At 37.4% G+C, this 20,690-nt stretch overlaps 1 protein-coding gene across 15 annotated transcripts in view; it reads left to right on the top strand.

Annotated features, from left to right (window-relative positions):
- Window positions 1-20,690, top strand: part of Sls (sallimus) — a 190,307-nt gene that overhangs the window by 164,101 nt on the left and 5,516 nt on the right. For all 15 annotated transcript variants that reach the window (XM_076779954.1, XM_076779949.1, XM_076779951.1 and 12 more), the window contains 13 exons: window positions 2,949-3,312; window positions 5,836-6,151; window positions 8,615-8,903; window positions 9,630-9,762; window positions 9,825-10,261; window positions 13,933-14,202; window positions 14,648-15,026; window positions 15,974-16,128; window positions 18,056-18,346; window positions 18,427-18,568; window positions 18,847-19,116; window positions 19,564-20,009; window positions 20,372-20,671. In XM_076779954.1, coding sequence (XP_076636069.1) covers window positions 2,949-3,312; window positions 5,836-6,151; window positions 8,615-8,903; window positions 9,630-9,762; window positions 9,825-10,261; window positions 13,933-14,202; window positions 14,648-15,026; window positions 15,974-16,128; window positions 18,056-18,346; window positions 18,427-18,568; window positions 18,847-19,116; window positions 19,564-20,009; window positions 20,372-20,671 — 3,792 coding nt within the window. The remainder of the gene's footprint in view (window positions 1-2,948; window positions 3,313-5,835; window positions 6,152-8,614; window positions 8,904-9,629; window positions 9,763-9,824; window positions 10,262-13,932; window positions 14,203-14,647; window positions 15,027-15,973; window positions 16,129-18,055; window positions 18,347-18,426; window positions 18,569-18,846; window positions 19,117-19,563; window positions 20,010-20,371; window positions 20,672-20,690) is intronic.

Here is a 20,690-nt window from a genome sequence, read left to right as displayed (position 1 = left end):
ACAACGCAGCGAAGCAGCGCCACCAGAGGCGCCACGCTCTCACAAGCGCTTGACCCCTCAGTTGCTATATATCGGCGTCCCAATGACCTAGTCTGCTGGGGAAGCTTCGGTGGTGAGCCACTAGCGCCCCCTCGCGAGCTTCCACACCGCAGCGCCACCTGAGGCGCCGCGCTCGACCCCTCAGTTGCTATATATCGGCGTCCCAATGACTCAGTCTGCTGGGGAAGCCTCAGTGGTGAGCCACTAGCGCCCCCTCGCGAGCTTCCACAACGCAGCGCCGCGCTCGACCCCTCAGTTGCTATATATCGGCGTCCCAATGAGTCAGTCTGCTGGGAAGCCTCAGTGGTGAGCCACTAGCGCCCCCTCGCGAGCTTCCACACCGCAGCGCCGCGCTCTCACAAGCGCTTGACCCGTCAGTTGCTATATATCGACGTCCCAACGTCCCAGTCTGCTGGGAAGCTTCAGTGATGAGCCACTAGCGCCCCCTCGCGAGCTTCCACACCGCAGCGCCAAGCGCCACTAGAGGCGCCACGCTCTCACAAGCGCTTGACCCCTCAGTCGTTATATACCGACTGTCCAATGACTCAGTCTGCTGGGGAAGCTTCGGTGAGGAGCCACTAGCGCCCCCTCGCGAGCTTCCGCAACGCAGCGCCACCTGAGGCGCCGCGCTCGACCCCTCAGTTGCTATATATCGGCGTCCCAATGACTCAGTCTGCTGGGGAAGCTTCAGTGGTGAGCCACTAGCGCCCCCTCGCGAGCTTCCACACCGCAGCGCCACCTGAGGCGCCACGCTCTCACAAGCGCTTGACCCCTCAATTGCTATATATCGGCGTCCCAATGACTCAGTCTGCTGGGAAAGCCTCAGTAGTGAGCCACTAGCGCCCCCTCGCGAGCTTCCACAACGCAGCGCCACCTGAGGCGCCGCGCTCGACCCCTCAGTTGCTATATATCGGCGTCCCAATGACTCAGTCTGCTGGGAAGCTTCGGTGGTGAACCACTAGCGCCCCCTCGCGAGCTTCCACAACGCAGCGAAGCAGCGCCACCAGAGGCGCTACGCTCTCACAAGCGCTCGACCCCTCAGTCGCTATACAGGGTGTTCGGCCACCCCTGGGAAAAATTTTAATGGGGGATTCTAGAGGCGAAAATAAGACAAAAATCAAGAATACCAATTTCTTGATGGAGGCTTCGTTAAAAAGTTATTAACAATTAAATTCGAAAATTTCAAATCGTTCTGAAAAAATTATTTTCGGTTGCGGGGGTCAATTACAATCATTTTTTATGAATAGATATACCTGGGAAATCCTACCCAGTTTGGAAAAAAAAATTCGAGAAGGTGTGAAATTTTTCAACAAAATTTAAAAATTTTAAATCGTTCTAAAAAAATTATTTTTGATTGCAGGGACCAATTATAATAATTTTTGGTCAATAGACATATCTTCGAAATCCTAATCATTATCGAGAAAAAAATTCTTTACTGAAAATATAATTTCTAGCCAAAAATGCTTCCCGTAAAATGCGAATCTTTAAAAAATCATAACTTCCGAACGGATTGAAGGATTTTAATGTTCAAAAAGCCAAACGACGCGTATTTTAGTGGAGAATATATAGAAATTGTAAAAATATTCAAAAAGTTAATGCTTGACACTGCAAAATTAGAAAAACCCCATAAAAATGGTCCAATTTTCAAACGACCATAACTCCTACAATAGTGAATATATTTCACTGAAACTTTTTTCTAAATTAGAGCCCATAGGTACCTACAAAAAAGTATTACACAACTTTTCTGTAGGGCGTCAAATAAAATTACTAAAAATCAAAAACTAAGTTTCAAGAAAAATCGACAGGGGGTAGGTGCCTAAATTTTTCGATGAAAAAAAAATTTCAAATCATTCTGGAAAAATTCTTTTCAATTGCAAGGGTTAATTACAATCATTTTTGGTCATTAGACATACCATCGAAATCCTAACCATTTTTGAGAAAAAAATTCGAGAAAGTGTAAAATTTTTCGACAAAATTAAAAAATTTCATATCGTTCTGGAAAAATTCTTTTCAATTGCAGGGGTCAATTGCAATCATTTTTGATGATTAGACATATCTTCGAAATCCTAACCATTTTCGAGAAAAAAATTCCTTACAGAAAATATAATCTCAAGCCAGAAATGCTTCCCTGAAATTTCATGTGAATCTTTAAAAAATCATAACTTCCGAACGGATTGAAGGATTTTAATGTTCAAAAAGCCAAACGACGCGTATTTTAGTGGAGAATACATAGAAATTGTAAAAATATTCAAAAAGTTAATGCTTGACACTGCAAAATTAGAAAAACCCCATAAAAATGGTCCAATTTTCAAACGACCATAACTCCTACAATAGTGACTATATTTGAATGAAACTTTTTTCTAAAGTAGAGCTCATGAATACCTACAAAAAAGTATTAAACAACTTTTCTGTAGTGCGTCAAACAAAATTACTAAAAATGAAAAACGAATTTTCAAGGAAAATCAATATGGCGTAGGTGCCTTAATTTTTCGATAAAAAAAAAATTTCAAATCGTTCTAAAAAAAATACCTTTGGCTGCAGGGGTCGATTACAATCATTTTCGGTGAATAGACATACCCTGGAATTCCTACCCACTTTCGAGAAAAAAATTAAAAACCAGCAGAACTTTAGCCGTCAATAACTTCTTAACAAAGCCTCCATCAACAAATTGGTATTCTTCATTTTCGTCTTATTTTGGCCTCTAGAATTCTCTATTAAAATTTTTCCCAGGGGTGACTGAACACACCCTGTATATCGCCTTCCCAATATCCCAGTCTACTAGAAAGCCTCACTGATGAGCCACTAGCGCCCCCTCGCGAGCTTCCACACCGCGCCGCCAGAGGCGCCACGCTCGACCCCTTTGTAGCGCCAGATGAAATAGTCTTTTAACGAGTATACTGACGTTTCAGAGCCAGTGCCCGGTGAGCAATCGTCAGCACCGAAATTCGTGGAGAAACTACAGCCAATTCACACGCCAGATGGCTACACTGTTCAATTCGAGTGCCAAGTGGAGGGGGTACCGAGGCCGCAAATCACCTGGTTCCGGCAAACCGCCATCATCAAGCCGTCCCCTGACTTCCAAATGTATTACGACGACGACAATGTGGCGACTTTGATCATCAGAGAGGTGTTCCCCGAGGATGCCGGTACATTCACTTGCGTCGCCAAAAACACGGCTGGATTCGCGTCCAGTACCACTGAATTGGTCGTAGAAGCGCCTCTTTCCGACCACGGATCGGACCTAACTGGTCCATCGAGGAAGAGTCTTTCGAGGTAAACGACCTCTCGATTCTTGAGCGTTGTTTATATGTTACAGCTTGCTTCGTTATTTTAGAGCACCCGGTATATTTTGGAGAAAAAGATTTCTAATCGTTCTGGAAAAATTATTTTTGGTTTCAGGGGTCAATTATAAGCATTTTTGGTCGTTAGATATATCTTCGAAATCTTGACCATTTTCGAGAAAAAAATTCCTTAACGAAAATATAGTCTGAGGCCTGAGGTGATTCCCCGAAATTTCATGTGAATCTTTAAAAAATCATAACTTCCGAACGGATTGAAGGATTTTAATGTTCAAAAAGCCAAACGACGCGTATTTTAGTGGAGAATATATAGAAATTGTAAAAATATTCAGAAAGTTGATGCTTGACACCGCAAAATTAGAAAAACCCCATAAAAATGGTCCAATTTTCAAACGACCATAACTCCTACAATAGTGAATATATTTCAATGAAACTTTTTTCTAAAGTAGAGCTCATGAGTACCTACAAAAAAGTATTGCACAACTTTCCTGTAGGCCGTCAAATAAAATTACTAAAAATCGAAAACTAATTTTCAAGAAAAATCGACAGGGGGTAGGTGCCTAAATTTTTCGGTGAAAAACAAAAATTTCAAATCGTTCTAGAAAAAATATTGTTGGCTGTAGGGATCAATTACAATCATTTTTGGTCACTAGACATATCCCTGAATTCCTACTCATTTCGTAGAAAAAAATTCAAGAAAGTGCCTATATTTTTGGACGAAATTGAAAAATTTCAAATCGTTCTGGAAAAATTATTTTTGGTTTCAGGGGTCTATTATAAGTATTTTTGGTCGTTAGATATATCTTCGAAATCTTGACCATTTTCGAGAAAAAAATTCGTAACCGAAAATATAGTCTGAGGCCTGAGGTGATTCCCCGAAATTTCATATGAATCTTTAAAAAATCATAACTTCCGAACGGATTGAAGAATTTTAATGTTCAAAAAGCCAAACGACGCGTATTTTAGTGGAGAATATATAGAAATTGTAAAAATATTCAAAAAGTTGATGCTTGACACCGCAAAATTAGAAAAACCCCATAAAAATGGTCCAATTTTCAAACGACCATAACTCCTACAATAGTGAATATATTTCAATGAAACTTTTTTCTAAAGTAGAGCTCATGAGTACCTACAAAAAAGTATTAGACAACTTTTCCGTAGGGCGTCAAATAAAATTACTAAAAATCGAAAACTAATTTTCAAGAAAAATCGACAGGGGGTAAGTGCCTAAATTTTTCGATGAAAAACAAAAATTTCAAATCGTTTTGAAAAAATTATTTTCGGTTGCGAGTGTCAATTGCAACCATTTTTGGTGAATACATATTCCTTCGAAATCCTTCACACTTTCGAGAAAAAAATTCAGAAAGATGGACAATTTTTTCGACAAAATTAAAAAATTTCAAATCCGTCTGTAAAAATTATTTTCAATTGCAGGGGTCAATTAGAATCATTTTTGGTCATTAGACATACCCTCGAAATCCTACACACTATCGAGAAAAAAATTCTTTACTACAAATATAATGTCTGACACATAATTGTCTGATTACCCTAAAAAAAAATTTCAAATCGTTCAGAAAAAATTACTGTCGGTTGCAAGGGATCATTACAATCATTTTTGGTCATTAGACATACCCTCAAAATCCTGCACACTATCGAGAAAAAAATTCTTTACCAAACATATAATGTCTGACACATAATTGTCTGATTACCCTGAAAAAAAAAATTTCAAATCATTCTAAAAAAATTACTGTCGGTTGCAAGGGATCATTACAATCATTTTTGGTCATTAGACATACCCTCGAAATCCTACACACTATCGAGAAAAAAATTCTTTACTAAAAATATAATGTCTGACACATAATTGTCTGATTACCCTAAAAAAAAATTTCAAATCGTTTTGAAAAAATTACTGTCGGTTGCAAGGGATCATTACAATCATTTTTGGTCAATAGACATACCCTCAAAATCCTACACACTATCGAGAAAAAAATTCTTTACCAAACATATAATGTCTGACACATAATTGTCTGATTACCCTGAAAAAAAAAATTTCAAATCGTTCTGAAAAAATTACTGTCGGTTGCAAGGGATCATTACAATCATTTTTGGTCATTAGACATACCCTCGAAATCCTACACACTATCGAGAAAAAAATTCTTTACTAAAAATATAATGTCTGACACATAATTGTCTGATTACCCTAAAAAAAAATTTCAAATCGTTTTGAAAAAATTACTGTCGGTTGCAAGGGATCATTACAATCATTTTTTATCAATATACATACCCTCGAAATCCTACACACTTTCGAGAAAAAAATTCTTTACTAAAAATATAATGTCTGACACATAATTGTCTGATTACTCTGAAAAAAAAATTTCAAATCGTTCTGGAAAAATTATTAATTCGTTAATTTGATCAAAATTGTTAATATAGAATATTCTATGTCAACACTGTTTCACAGAATTCGATGTTAATTAATTTAAACGAACGCTTGCAGAGAATCGTCTCTAGCCGACATCTTGGAGGGAATCCCCCCGACGTTCTCGCGCAAACCCAAAGCGAAATACGTGAACGAGGGCGACGACGTGATACTAGAATGTCGACTGGTGGCTGTGCCTGAACCGGAAATAACTTGGTACTACAAGGACACGAAGATCACGAGCAAAGAGAACATCATGGTCGCCACTGAAAGCGACATGCACATGTACTGCAGCGTCATCAAGATCACCAAAGTGCAGAAGAAGCAGGAAGGGAAGTACACCATCGTTGCCAGGAACAGGGAAGGCGAAGCCAACATCGAGATTCCCATGAAGGTCTGTACTTCCAGTGATTACAGTCGTTTACAGTACATTCCTCTTAACTCTAGACCTACAACAGGTCAAATAACCATCTTTTCAGGTGAACATCCTCTATAATGATGAAGCAACTACATTTGCTTATGTTAATTTAAACTATGGAGTATGAATTCAGAGCCAAATCTTCCAGTAGATGATCATTTCTGTCTGTGTGACCTACCACAACAGGTCAAATAACCTTCTTTTCAATTGCAATACTCTGAATCATCCCCTGAGAAGTTCCACACCTGCTGGTGAACATCCTCTATACTAATGAAGCAACTTGTTTATGTTAATTCAAACTATTGAGAATAAATTCAGAGCCAAATCTTCCAGTAGATGATCATTTCTGTCTATGTGACCTACCACAACAGGTCTAATAACCTTCTTTTCAATTGCAATACTCTGAATCATCCCCTGAGAAGTTCCACACCTGCTGGTGAACATCCTCTATACTGATGAAGCAACTTGTTTATGTTAATTCAAACTATTGAGAATAAATTCAGAGCCAAATCTTCCAGTAGATGATCATTTCTGTCTGTGTGACCTACCACAACAGGTCAAATAACCTTCTTTTCAATTGCAATACTCTGAATCATCGCCTGAGAAATTCCACACCTGCTGGTGAACATCCTCTATACTAATGAAGCAACTTGTTTATGTTAATTCAAATTATTGAGAATGAATTCAGAGCCAAATCTTCCAGTAGATGATCATTTCTGTCTATGTGACCTACCACAACAGGTCAAATAACCTTCTTTTCAATTGCAATACTCTGAATCATCCCCTGAGAAGTTCCACACCTGCCTGGTGAACATCCTCTATACTGATGAAGCAACTTGTTTATGTTAATTCAAACTATTGGGAATAAATTCAGAGCCAAATCTTCCAGTAGACGATCATTTCTGTCTATGTGACCTACCACAACAGGTCAAATAACCTTCTTTTCAATTGCAATACTCTGAATCATCCCCTGAAATGTTCCACGCCTGCTGGTGAACATCCTCTATACTAATGAAGCAACTTGTTTATGTTAATTCAAACTATTGAGAATAAATTCAGAGCCAAATCTTCCAGGAGATGATCGTTTCTGTCTATGTGACCTAGCACAACAGGTCAAATAACCTTCTTTTCAATTGCAATACTCTGAATCATCCCCTGAGAAGTTCCACACCTGCCTGGTGAACATCCTCTATACTAATGAAGCAACTTGTTTATGTTAATTCAAACTATTGAGAATAAATTCAGAGCCAAATCTTTCAGTAGATGATCGTTTCTGTCTATGTGACCTACCACAACAGGTCAAATAACCTTCTTTTCAATTGCAATACTCTGAATCATCCCTTGAAATGTTCCACACCTGCTGGTGAACATCCTCTATACTAATGAAGCAACTTGTTTATGTTAATTCAAACTATTGAGAATAAATTCAAAGCCAAATCATCCAGTTGATGATCATTTCTGTCTATGTGACCTACCACAACAGGTCAAATAACCTTCTTTTCAATTGCAATACTCTGAATCATCCCCTGAAATGTTCCACACCTGCCAGGTGAACATTCTATACTAATGAAGCAACATGTTTATGTTAATTCAAATTATTGAGAATAAATTCATAGCCAAATCTTCCAGTAGATGATCATTTCTGTCTATGTGACCTAGCACAACAGGTCAAATAACCTTCTTTTCAATTGCAATACTCTGAATCATCCCCTGAGAAGTTCCACACCTGCTGGTGAACATCCTCTATACTAATGAAGCAACTTGTTTATGTCAATTCAAACTATTGAGAATAAATTCAGAGCCAAATCTTCCAGTAGATGATCATTTCTGTCTATGTGACCTACCACAACAGGTCAAATAACCTTCTTTTCAATTGCAATACTCTGAATCATCCCCTGAGAAGTTCCACACCTGCTGGTGAACATCCTCTATACTAATGAAGCAACTGTTTATGTTAATTCAAATTATTGAGAATAAATTCATAGCCAAATCTTCTAGTAGATGATCATTTCTGTCTATGTGACCTACCACAACAAGTCAAATAACCTTCTTTTCAATTGCAATACTCTGAATCATCCCCTGAGAAGTTCCACACCTGCTGGTGAACATCCTCTATACTAATGAAGCAACTGTTTATGTTAATTCAAATTATTGAGAATAAATTCATAGCCAAATCTTCTAGTAGATGATCATTTCTGTCTATGTGACCTACCACAACAAGTCAAATAACCTTCTTTTCAATTGCAATACTCTGAATCATCCCCTGAGAAGTTCCACACCTGCTGGTGAACATCCTCTATACTAATGAAGCAACTTGTTTATGTTAATTCAAACTATTGAGAATAAATTCAGAGCCAAATCTTTCAGTAAATGATCATTTCTGTCTATGTAGACCTGGTAAATAGAAATTGATGTTTGGTATGCTTGTGGAATTTGTAGGTTAGGACAGGGAAACGCGAGCCACCGGAGATTCTAGAGCCCCTGCAGTCGTACGTGGTGAGGGAAGGAGAAACCGTGGTATTGTCGACTCAAATCGTCGGGAACCCCGCGCCCAAGGTCACCTGGGCCAAGAATGGCAAGCCACTGAAGGGCTTGACTCCTAGCCAAGATGGCCACGTGAACACGTTGACTCTCATTCAGCCCCAAGTGTCTGACACTGGGGAGTACTCGGTTGTGGCCACCAACGACCTTGGCACTGCTGAGACTAAAGCAACACTGACGGTCGAAAGTAAGAATTCTGTCAGTTTTGCAACTGTTTTACGTCAAACGCTCGCCCACGCATTTGCACATCGCATTTAAGGAAAATTAGTAAACTGATACCTTAGAATAGTTTTCTAAAATAATTTCTGATTACTTCCTTGGTTGAGAAGACACAGGGTGGGAGAAATTTTAATAGAAGATTCTAGGGGCCAAAATAAGACGAAAATCAAGAATAGTAATTTGTTGTTTGAGGCTTAGTTAAAAAGTTATTAACGTTTAAAGTTCAGCCTGTGAGACGCGAGGACCACTATGGCGCACGCAGCTGTGCGCATGCGCGAGGACCACTATGGCGCACACGCGGCTCTGCGCATGTCACAGGCTGAACTTTAAACGTTAATAACTTTTTAACTAAGCCTCAAACAACAATTTAGTATTCTTCATTTTCGTCTTATTTTGGCCTCTAGAATCTTCTATTAAAATTTCTCCCAGGTTTGGTCAAAACTTTGCATTAGATTCGAGCTTGTTGAGAGTTCACGCTTATATTAACGTCATAAAACGCTTAACTAATATGTTTTTCAGTCAACTCGAAGCCTTCGTTGAGCATTAATATCCAACATCACACGTACGAACACTTCACCGTGGTTAAGGGTAGGATATGCTTACGCTTTTGCTTATGCTGTTTCGTAATAGAGATCTTGCATGAAGAATAGAAATCAGGAATTCGAAGAAAATACAGCATTTTTGTGCTTCGTAGAAATACCAAGCGGGGCTCCAGAGCCGCCATTATTCACGGAACGGTTCCAAGAAGTTACTGTCCCTGAGAAGGGTACATTTAAACTGGTGGCCAAGGTTACTGGAAATCCTGTACCAGAAGTCTCCTGGTTAAGGTACAGTTATCTATTTAATTACTTAAAGAATTCGAAAATTTGAGGAAACATTTGACCAATAGGAACAACATGCCATTGGAAAAGTCTCCGAACATCACGGAGGTCTACGACGGGGAAAACATTTCCTTGGAAATTCGAAACGCTGATTCGGAGGTGGATTCTGGCGACTACAAATGCATCGCCAGTAATCCTGTTGGAAAAGCGTCACATGGCGCCAGGGTCACGGTGGACGTGGACAAAGTGACCTTTACGAAGACCTTGGAGAAGGAAGTCGTCGTCGACGAATACAAAATGCTGGAACTGACCTGCGAGACGTCCCACACCGTCTCCACGAAGTGGTGGCACAACAACAAGGAGATCAGCGGAATGGATCACCGCGAAATCATCCAAGAAGGACACGTGCACAAGCTGGTGATCAAGAAGTCAAGTCCAACAGATGAGGGTGTTTACGAGTGCACTGTGAAAAATCAATCAACGACCAGCAAAGTCACCGTGAAAGGTAATTGTTGGTCCCTTAGAGGGGTCTTATGCTGCAAACTGTTAGAAAAACTCGAGTTTTCTTTTTTGTTTTTGCATTTACTAGGAGGACATAGTCTTAGAAATATGTGTGCAAAAGCGTATGATCGACCCTCGAAAATTAACGGAGCTATACGTATTGTTCCCCCAAGCTATACCTGTTTAGATGATTTGATCCTTCTATTTAAGGGGATTTTCTACAGTAAACCGCTGAAAACTTCGATTTTTTTTGCTTTGTCTTAAAGAATATAGTCTTAGAAATATGTATGCAAAGGCATATGGTCGACCCTCGAAAATTAACGGAGGTATACCTATTGCTCCGTCGAGATATACCTGTTTAGAAGATTTGATCCTTCTATTTAAGGGGGTTTTCCACTGTAAATCGCTAAAGAAGTCGATTTTTTTTGCTTTGTCTTAAAGAATATAGTCTTAGAAACATGTATGCAAAAGCATATGATCGACCTTCGAAAATTAACTAAGCTATACCTATTGCTCCCTCAAGCTATACCTGCCTAAACGGTTTGATCCCTCTATTTAAGAGGATCTTCTACTGTAAACCGCTAAAAAATTCGATTTTTTTTGCTTTGTCTTAAAGAATATAGTCTTAGAAATATATCTGCAAAAGCGTATGATCGACCTTCGAAAATTAACGAAGCTATACGTATTACTCCATCGAGGTATACCTGCCTAAACGATTTGATCCTCCTATTTAAGGGTGTCTCCTACTGTAAACCGCTGAAAACTTCGATTTTTTTTGCTTTGTCTTAAAGAATATAGTCTTACAAATATATCTGCAAAAGCGTATGATCGACCTTCAAAAATAAACGAAGCTATACGTATTGCTCCGTCGAGGTATACCTGCCTAAACGGTTTGATCCCCCTATTTAAGGGGATTTTCTACTGTAAACCGCTGAAAACCTCGATTTTTTTTGCTTTGTCTTAAAGAATATAGTCTTAGAAATATATCTGCAAAAGCTTATGATCGACCTTCGAAAATTAACGAAGCTATACGTATTGCTCCATCGAGGTATACCTGCCTAAACGGTTTGATTCTTCTATTTAAGGGGATTTTCCACTGCAAATCGCTAAAGAAGTCGATCTTTTTTGCTTTGTCTTAAAGAATATAGTCTTAGAAATCTGTATGCAAAAGCATATGGTCGACCCTCGAAAATTAACGGAGGTATACCTATTGCTCCCTCAAGCTATACCTGCCTAAACGGTTTGATCCTTCTATTTAAGGGTGTCTTCTACAGTAAACCGCTAATAACTTCGATTTTTTTTGCTTTGTCTTAAAGAATATAGTCTTAGAAATATGTATGCAAAAGCTTATGATCGACCCTCGAAAATTAACGAAGCTATACGTATTGCTCCCTCAAGCTATACCTGTTTAGATGATTTGATCCTTCTATTTAAGGGGATTTTCTACTGTAAATCGCTAAAGAAGTCGATCTTTTTTGCTTTGTCTTAAAGAATATAGTCTTAGAAATCTGTATGCAAAAGCATATGGTCGACCCTCGAAAATTAACGGAGGTATACCTATTGCTCCCTCAAGCTATACCTGCCTAAACGGTTTGATCCTTCTATTTAAGGGGATTTTCTACTGTAAACCGCTAATAACTTCGATTTTTTTTGCTTTGTCTTAAAGAATATAGTCTTAGAAATATATCTGCAAAAGCGTATGATCGACCTTCGAAAATTAACGAAGCTATACGTATTGCTCCCACAAGGTATACCTGCCTAAACGGTTTGATCCCTCTATTTAAGAGGATCTTCTACAGTAAACCGCTGAAAACTTCGATTTCTTTTGCTTTGTCTTAAAGAATATAGTCTTAGAAATATGTGTGCAAAAGCGTATGGTCGACCCTCGAAAATTAACGGAGATATACCTATTGCTCCCTCAAGCTATACCTGCCTAAACGGTTTGATGCTTCTATTTAAGGGGATCTTCTACTGTAAACCGCTAATAACTTCGATTTTTTTTGCTTTGTCTTAAAGAATATAGTCTTAGAAATATATCTGCAAAAGCGTATGATCGACCTTCGAAAATTAACGAAGCTATACGTATTGCTCCCTCAAGCTATACCTGTTTAGATGATTTGATCCTTCTATTTAAGGGGATTTTCTACAGTAAACCGCTAATAACTTCGATTTTTTTTGCTTTGTCTTAAAGAATATAGTCTTAGAAATATGTATGCAAAGGCATATGGTCGACCCTCGAAAATTAACGGAGATATACCTATTGCTCCCTCAAGCTATACCTGCCTAAACGGTTTGATGCTTCTATTTAAGGGGATCTTCTACTGTAAACCGCTAATAACTTCGATTTTTTTTGCTTTGTCTTAAAGAATATAGTCTTAGAAATATATCTGCAAAAGCGTATGATCGACCTTCGAAAATTAACGAAGCTATACGTATTGCTCCCTCAAGCTATACCTGTTTAGATGATTTGATCCTTCTATTTAAGGGGATTTTCTACAGTAAACCGCTAATAACTTCGATTTTTTTTGCTTTGTCTTAAAGAATATAGTCTTAGAAATATGTATGCAAAGGCATATGGTCGACCCTCGAAAATTAACGGAGATATACCTATTGCTCCCTCAAGCTATACCTGCCTAAACGGTTTGATCCTCCTATTTATGGGGATTTTCTACAGTAAACCGCTAATAACTTCGATTTTTTTTGCTTTGTCTTGAAGAATATAGTCTTAGAAATATATCTGCAAAAGCTTATGATCGACCCTCGAAAATTAACGAAGCTATACGTATTGCTCCCTCAAGCTATACCTGCCTAAACGATTTGATTCTCCTATTTAAGGGTGTCTTTCACTGTAAACCACTAAAAACTTCGATTTTTTTTGCTTTGTCTTAAAGAATATAGTCTTAGAAATATATGTGCAAAAGCAAATGATCGACCTTCGAAAATTAACGAAGCTATACGTATTGCTCCCTCAAGCTATACCTGCCTAAACGGTTTGATCCTTCTATTTATGGTGATCTTCTACAGTAAACCACTAAAAAACACGATTTTTTTTGCTTTGTCTTAAAGAATATAGTCTTAGAAATATGTGTGCAAACGCATATGATCGACCCTTGAAAATTAACGAAGCTATACGTATTACTCCCTCAAGCTATACCTGCCTAAACGGTTTGATCCTTCTATTTAAGGGGATTTTCTACTGTAAATCGCTAAAGAAGTCGATTTTTTTTGCTTTGTCTTAAAGAATATAGTCTTAGAAATATATCTGCAAAAGCATACGATCGACCTTCGAAAATTAACGAAGCTATACTTATTGCTTCCTCAAGCTATACCTGTTTAGATGATTTGATCCTTCTATTTAAGGGGATTTTCTACAGCAAATCGCTAATAACTTCGATTTTTTTTGCTTTGTCTTAAAGAATATAGTCTCAGAAATATATCTGCAAAAGCATATGATCGACCTTCGAAAATTAACAAAGCTATACCTATTGCTCCATCGAGCTAAACCCGTGTCAATGGTCTGTTGACATATGTTTTATCGCATTATAATATTACATAAATGAAACATTAAACATGAAACAGTTTATGTTGAACTGTACAGTTCATCTACAAATTAATTCAACATCTTCATTCTACTTCTAACAGCTTGTTATTGAGAAATCTGATTCGTTTGTGCAGCCACCAAACCGGAGTTCGTGAAGAAGTTGCTAGATTGCGAGGTGAAAGAACGAGAAGTCGCCATTTTGGAGGTGGAGATTACCTCGCAGACAGCTGACGTCAAATGGTTCAAAGATGGCGAACCATTAGGTCCTGGCAAAGAGAAGCTAGAATTCGTGAAAGATGGCACTGTCAGGAAGTTGCTCATTAGGGGCACTTCCGTCCACGACGAGGGAGAATACACCTGTTCTCTCTTGGATCAAGAATGCACCGCTGAAGTCACCATTATCGGTGAGTTTACCAATATTACTAGGAATCTAGGGGCAGATATTTCTCTCTAATTCATCACTAGCAAGAATTTTATAGTGGAATTTAAGCTACCACAATCTAAAAACTCCATTAACAAATTGTTTCAAGTGCCACTCAAACATTATTTTTGTTCATTTTAAAGCATGAAAAGCTCCTTAAATTAATTCTATTTTACAAAGAAATGTGAAAAAGATTATTCTTAAATTTGATATTGAGTCGTTCGAGCGCTTGTGAGAGCGCCGAGCCCTCTGGCGGCGAGCACGGGAAGCAACGCCGCGAATTCTATATGAAAATTGATTTTAAAACTCTGTGATTAAAAGAGCAAAAGATTGAAACTTCAATTCATTTGTAACATCGATTGTTATTACAATAATAAATAAATCCACTTCCTTCGAGTATTAATAAATTATTTTTTAAATTATCCCAGAATTGCCGCCAGAAATTATCACCAAGATGCAAGATGTGACAATAGCAAGAGGCGAAAAGGCAACATTCGAGATCGAATTAACGAAAGGAGACGCCCTGGTGCGATGGTTTAAAGATGGCCAGGAGTTGCAATTTTCCGAACACGTCCAACTGTCGATCGATGGCAAGAGGCAGAGACTGAAGATCTACGACACGGAACCGGAAGATGCGGGCGTTTATTCTTGCGAAGTTGGCAAGCAAACCTCGTCGGCTAAGCTGACTGTCGAAGAACCTGGAGTCGATTTCATCACTAAATTGCCAGACGTGACTCTGGTACCGTTGAACGCCGACGCAGAATTCGTAATTGAGCTATCTCAAGACGTTCCAGTCACGTGGTACAGGTAAGATTTAATTAGAAATAAGAAAAATTGCAATGGGGGATTCTGGAGACCAAAATAAGACGAAAATGAAGAGTAACAATTTTTTGATTGGGGCTTCGTTAAGGAGTTATTGACGTTTAAAGTTAGGTTTGTGAGACGGCGCATGCGCAGAGCTGCGTGCGCCGCCATAATGGTTCTCGCGAGCGTTGCAGTCTCACAGACTGAACTTTAAACGTTAATAACTTTTTAACGAAGCTTCCAACAAGAAATTGGTATTCTTGATTTTGGACTTATTTTGGTCCCTAGAATCCGCTGTTAAAATTTTTTCGAGGGTTGACTGAACACCCTGTATGTGAAGAATCCTTTGAATGGTGGTTCTACATGACAGAATAGAATGAAAATAATTTTGAATGTACATCACAGTTAAGGGGATAGTCTCGTGTGTACGTTGCAAAATTTTAACATTTTTATTCATTTTTTTTTCAACTGAATATTACATCTAAGGCTGTAATTTATTTTTGTAGTTTATTTAACTATACTTTGGGAATAGAAAATTAATTTTTTAATCATTTTATACGTTTTTAAGACACTCAACCATGTTTTTTGATTATTTAAACAAACAAAATTTTACAAAAACCAAGAATTCGTGAATTTTTTTCGGATAATATGTTTTAAAGACATTCAATCATCTTTTTTTGATTATTTAAACAAATAAAATTTTACAAAATACGTTTGAAAGCCATACAATCATATTTTTTGATTATTTAAACAAACAAAATTTTACAAAATACGTTTTAAAGCCACTCAACCAGGATTTGATTATTAAATAAAAAGAATTTTTGTTTTTAATTTTACAAAAAAAAAAAAAAAATTCGAGAATTTTTGGTTTTTTTAAATAGGAAAGTAGAAAGTCTGGAACACAAAATCGTCCCTTAAATTAATAAATTAATAATGTAATAATTTTACAGGAAAACGGAAGTCATCAAGGACTCCCCAAAATACAAAATCATCGACAAAGGCACTGTAAAGAAACTGATCGTCAAAAACTGCACCACAGACGACATTTCAGAATACTCAGCCATTGTGACCAACGTGAAAACATCGTCAAAATTGAGAGTCGAAGGTAAAATTCGAATCTATCAGAATGAATTCAAAATTGACTGGGTCCTGTCTTATGCAAAATGGCTTCCAAAATAAACTAGCTTTTTTCTAAGTTGAGATGGATACAATTTCAATTTTATTATTTCAATATTAAAATTGCAGTAATAGGAATAAACTAGCTTTTTTCTAAGTTAAGATGAATACAATTTCAATTTTAGTATTTCAATATTAAAATTGCATTCATCTTAACTCTAAAAAGAACTAGATTATCCCCATTCCTAGTAACACCATGCATATTCAGAAAATCTTAATTAATAATACTAAAATTGCATTCATCTTAACTTAGAAAAACTTCAATTTTAAAATATAGAAAACTTGGATAATTTATTATGAATAATTAACATCCTGTTGAAGATTAGAATAGAAATAATAAGCTAGCTTTTTTCTAAGTTAAGATGAATACAATTTCAATTTTATTATTTCAATATTAAAATTGCATTCATCTTAACTCTAAAAAGAAACTAGATTATCCCCATTCCTAGTAACACCATGAATATTTAGAAAATCTTAATTAATAATACTAAAATTGCATTCATCTTAACTTAGAAAAACTTCAATTTTAAAATATAGAAAACTTGGATAATTTATTATGAATAATTAACATCCTGTTGAAGATTAGAATAGAAATAATAAGCTAGCTTTTTTCTAAGTTAAGATGAATACAATTTCAATTTTAGTATTTCAATATTAAAATTGCATTCATCTTAACTCTAAAAAGAACTAGATTATTCCCATTCCTAGTAACACCATGAATATTTAGAAAATCTTAATTAATAATACTAAAATTGCATTCATCTTAACTTAGAAAAACTTCAATTTTAAAATATAGAAAACTTGGATAATTTATTATGAATAATTAACATGCTGTTGAAGATTAGAATAGAAATAATAAGCTAGCTTTTTTCTAAGTTAAGATGAATACAATTTCAATTTTAGTATTCCAATATTAAAATTGCATTCATCTTAACTCTAAAAAGAACTAGATTATTCCCATTCCTAGTAACTCCATGCATATATAGAAAATCTTAATTAATAATACTAAAATTGCATTCATCTTAACTTAGAAAAACTTCAATTTTAAAATATAGAAAAAATCAATAATTTATTATGAATAATTAACATCAGATTGAAGATTGGAATGGGAATAAACTAGCTTTTTTCTAGGTTAAGATGAATACAATTTCAATTTTACTATCTCAATATTAAAATTGCATTCATCTTAACTTAGAAAAACTTCAATTTTAAAATGGAGAATAATTGGATAATTTACTATGAATGATTAACATTCTATTGAAGATTGGAACAGAAATAAACTACCTTCTTTCTAAGTTAAGATGAATACAATTTCAATTTTAGTATTTCAATATTAAAATTGCATTCATCTTAATTCTAAAAAAAGCTACTTTAACCCTACTTCTAGTAACACCATGCATATTCAGAAAATCTTAATTAATAATAGCAAAATTGCATTCATCTTAACTTAGAAAAACTTCAATTTGAAAATATAGAAAAAATCAATAATGTATTATGAATTATTAACATCAGGTTGAAGATTGAAATGGGAATAAACTAGCTTTTTTCTAGGTTAAGATGAATACAATTTCAATTTTATTATTTCAATATTAAAATTGCATTCATCTTAACTCTGAAAAATGCTACTTTAACCCTACTTCTAGTAACACCATACATATTCAGAAAATCTTCATTAATAATACTAAAATTACATTCATCTTAACTCAGAAAAACTTCAGTTTGAAAATGTCAATAATTTATTATGAATGATTAACATCCTGTTGAAGATTAGAACAGAAATAAGCTACCTTCTTTCTAAAATATAGAAAAATTGAATAAATTATTATGAATTAACATCATTTGATGAACACTTTCAGTGGTGGAGACGCCACCAAAGATCAGCCCGGACACACCAAGGAAGTACAAAGTGAGGAAAGGAGAGGACGTCGACGTTGTCGTTAAATTCAGTGCAGCACCAAAACCAACCAGCGAATGGACAGTAAATGGCCACGTGGTTGCAAAGTCTAAACGAGTTGCACCAACAGTGGACGAGGAGTCTGCAACGCTAACTATCAGGAAGATCCAAGAGGAAGATGTTGGCGACTACACTGTCAAGCTAACGAATCGCGCTGGAGAGGCTAGCGTGGACATCACTGTGGTCATAATGCGTGAGTTTCGTGGTTTGTTATATTCTTTTTTGCTTTATTGAGCCACATCAAACTTGGTGAGACGACATTTTCACTTGCAGAGGTGCCAAGTGCACCTGGGGCACCTGAGCCACTGGAGACAACCAACGACAGTGTCACACTTCACTGGAAGAAACCTGATTCAGATGGCAATTCTCCTATCGTCGAATACATTCTGGAGTACCTAGAGAAGACTGCAACCACGTTAGTGTACTTGACTTTGTTTAGTTTTTGGGTTGATCAAGTCAAAGTCACTTTTCCATTTTTTTATTGTGCCACTACAGACTCCATGAGTATTCTTGATTTTCGTCTTATTTTGGCCTCTAGAATCTCCCATTAAAATCTCTGCCAAGTGTGGCCGAACACTCTGTATAATTTGCCAGATAAGTGACATTGAGCAACCAAAATTGTTTATCCTATCCATAGTATTGCTGTGGTTAATATAATTTCAGAAAGATTACTAAAAATTGGTTTGTCTGTAGGTGGACCAGGGTCACAGAAACGGTGACAGAGACAACGCACAAAGTGACGAAACTAACCACGAACAAAGAGTACACCTTCCGAGTGACAGCCGTGAACGAAGAAGGCCCAGGCGAAGTGTCACCTCAATCGCCATACGTGAAGATATCAAAACCGTCAGCTGCAGAGCCACCAGTCGTCTTGGAACCTCTAAAGAGTGTCGTCGTAGGCCTAAAAGAAACAGTTACCCTTTCTTGTGTCATTGGGGGATCACCTCTACCTGAGATTGTTTGGTACGAACCTTCATTTCAACGCTTAAAACAATATTTAAAGATTACCCTTTGCTACAAATTGACAAAAAAGACAGTATAAAAATAACACAATCTAAAACTTATACTTCATTTTTTGTCAATGAAACCTTCACTGACACATTCGTGAGGCTTCCCCGATTAAAATAAGACCAAACACGACATAATTCTCACCAGTAATATATTTACATATTTAAGTGCATTTTATGTTATATTAGAAGTAAATTAAAAACAAATTATATCGTGTTTGGTCTTATTTTGATCGCGAAACTCTCACAAATACGTTGGTAAAAGTTTCATTCAAAGAAACACAAAAACAAAAAAGTTTCGTGATTAGGTCACACTGCGCATGCGTTCGACGTTGCTTCCCCTCTCAATCCAATCGAAATAGAAAAAGATAGTAACAATAAATACCAATGAAATGTTTCCCAGGTTGAGAGATGGCGAAACATTCGAAGACAGCAGTATCACGTACGAAAACCACGTGACGAAGTACACCATCACGGAAACCACGGAAACCTCATCAGCAACATTCACAGTTAGGGCGAAAAACAACGTCGGAACAGCAGAGACAACCTGCGAACTGAAGGTACAAGAAGCACCAAAGATCACTTTCGACGAGACATTGGCGAGCCAAAAGCTACCAGTGAATGGCCAATGGAAGATCGAGATTCGAACCAGTGGCTTCCCGAAACCGGAAGTCACGTGGACGAAGAACAGCAAGAAAATCGTCGAGAAACAGGTGACCACCCGTACCGAGGAACACACATCAACTATTTCCATTTCGTCCCTCGTCAGAGAAGACACTGCCACCTACACGGCGAAGGCGAGCAACCAGGCTGGCAGCTCTTCGGTTGACTTGCACCTCAAAGTCATAGGCAAGTTGCAAACAAGGGTGGTCAACCCTGGGAAAAATTTTAATAGTAGATTCTAGGGCCTAAAATAAGACGAAAATGAAGAATAGCAATTTGCTGTTGGAGGCTTCGTTTAAAAGTTATTAACGTTTAAAGTTTGGTCTGTGAGACGGCGACTCTCGCGCGCACGCAGTTGTGCGCATGTGAACTTTAAACGCTGATAACTCTTTAACGAAGCCTTAATTAAGAAATTGGTATTCTTCATTTTCGTCTTATTTTGGGCTCTAGAATCTACCATTAAAATTTTTCCCAGGGTTGGCTACCTTTGAAGAGGTGGTCACGTTGGTTATTAAGTTTTTATATTGACGTGTTTTTTAATCGTTCAGACAAGCCAAGCAAGCCGCAGGGGCCGATTATTTTCAAAGAAATCAGACAAGATCGCGTCACCCTCGAATGGCGACCGCCATCTGACGACGGTGGAGTCGAACTCGACAAGTACACCATCGAGAAATGCGAGCCAGGCAAGACTTGGGTGAAGATCGTCGACATCGACAAGGAAGTAGAGAGCTTCTGCGTGCACAAGCTGCAGCAGAATGCTGAGTACATGTTCAGGGTCATCGCCAGGAACGCTGTCGGCGCGTCGGAGCCTTTGGAGTCGGAACCAGTCAAGATGAGAACCTCTTTCGGTATTATCGACCCCTTTTC

The sequence above is a fragment of the Colletes latitarsis genome, chromosome 12 (genome assembly GCF_051014445.1).
Source record: "Colletes latitarsis isolate SP2378_abdomen chromosome 12, iyColLati1, whole genome shotgun sequence".
Lineage (NCBI taxonomy): Eukaryota > Metazoa > Arthropoda > Insecta > Hymenoptera > Colletidae > Colletes > Colletes latitarsis.
This window is presented reverse-complemented; position numbering and strand designations above follow the sequence as displayed.